This window comes from Trichoderma gamsii (genome assembly GCF_001481775.2).
Source record: "Trichoderma gamsii strain T6085 chromosome Unknown Scaffold_37.2, whole genome shotgun sequence".
In the NCBI taxonomy this organism is placed as follows: Eukaryota; Fungi; Ascomycota; class Sordariomycetes; order Hypocreales; family Hypocreaceae; genus Trichoderma; species Trichoderma gamsii.
This window is the reverse complement of record NW_020171374.1, coordinates 216,184-217,489: the sequence shown is the minus strand read 5'-3', so window position 1 is coordinate 217,489 and position 1,306 is coordinate 216,184. Positions and strand designations below refer to the sequence as shown.

At 54.4% G+C, this 1,306-nt stretch overlaps 1 protein-coding gene across 1 annotated transcript; it reads right to left on the bottom strand.

Moving 5' to 3' along the window:
• Nucleotides 1-1,306, bottom strand: TGAM01_v208621 (hypothetical protein; the record flags this gene model as incomplete). The annotated part of the gene is made up of 4 exons (XM_024550375.1): nt 1-222; nt 285-634; nt 700-1,097; nt 1,155-1,306. The coding sequence occupies 4 exons, from the start codon at nt 1,304-1,306 to the stop codon at nt 1-3; spliced, it is 1,122 nt and encodes a 373-aa protein (XP_024404884.1).

Below are 1,306 nucleotides of genomic sequence, written 5' to 3'. Positions count from 1 at the left end.
CTAAACATCTTGAGGAGCGACGCCACCAATAAAAGCAGCAAATTCTTGTGGGTTCCTAGTCTGCATGAAGACGGTGCCGGGGCCCGTAAACTTGCAAACGAGGCCTTCCCCAGAAGACAAGCCGGAGATAAGGCCGCCTGAAGCGACGCGTTCCAAGACATAGCTTGTGTTCCACGCCACCAGGTGGCCGTTGTCTACGATATACTTTTCGCCTTGCGCAAGCTATGAATTACAAGGTCAGCATGAGTAGACCGGCAAAGAGGATATGATGCTTTTAGACTCACATCTTTTCTGATGATGGCACCAAAACTGGAAACCCAAAGCAGGCCGGTTCCCGTTATCTTATAGACAAAGAGACCTTCTCCACTAAAGATGGCTTTGCCCAAACCTTGGCGCTTGTAGTCTTTGTTGATGCCTTGGGTATAAGCCAGATAGGCATCTTTTCCTACCGACCACGTCTCGTTACCGCTTAGTCTGATGCTTGTGATGTCTCCCAGAGATGAGGGCGCGAGGATTAGTTCTCCGGGTCCCGTGAATGTAGAGCTGGAGAGTTCTCCACCGGCAATGATCTTCTTGACGCTAAATTTGATGTGGCCCTTGAGGGTGACTGATGGAGACATGGCAACCATGGCACCTATTTGGAGTCAGATTAGGGTCAATCGAGACACAGAAACTGGCCAGGACGCTCTCCCAACCTACCTGGCTTAGCATGTATGGGGGCACCATTGGCGAGCTGGATAGTCAGAATAGTATTGGAGTCTCGGTGACTGATGCGATAGCTTCCCCCGTTGAAGGTTCCAACGTCATCGGTCGTCGATACGGCTCCAACAAACTGTGCTGGTTGTGGCTGCTGCTGCTGCTGCTGCTGCTGTTGCGGCGGTGGCTGTTGGTACTGCTGCTGGACTGGCGTATGCTGCTGCTGCGGCGGCGGAGCATAGCCGGGGGTCCCCTGAGGAGGATGGGGAGGCGGCGAAAACTGTTGCTGTTGCGGAGGGGACGCATATTGCTGCTGCGGCGGAGGAGAGGCGTACTGCTGCTGTTGCTGAGGCGGGGGCGCATATTGTTGCTGCTGCTGCGGTGGTGAATGCACTATTCGCCTTGTATGTTAGAATGCCACCGGCATTGCGTCTTTATCAGTGGCGTCGCAGACGAACCTTGCCCTGGAGGCCCGCTGGGAGGAGCTGCGATGATGGCGCAAGTCAGTATTTGGAGATGGAGATGGTGGGGTGAAGCTGGTGAAGCTGGTGAAGCTGGTGGTGATGCCTGGAGACATACGTGGATAGTACTGCGGCTGTTGGCCAGACAT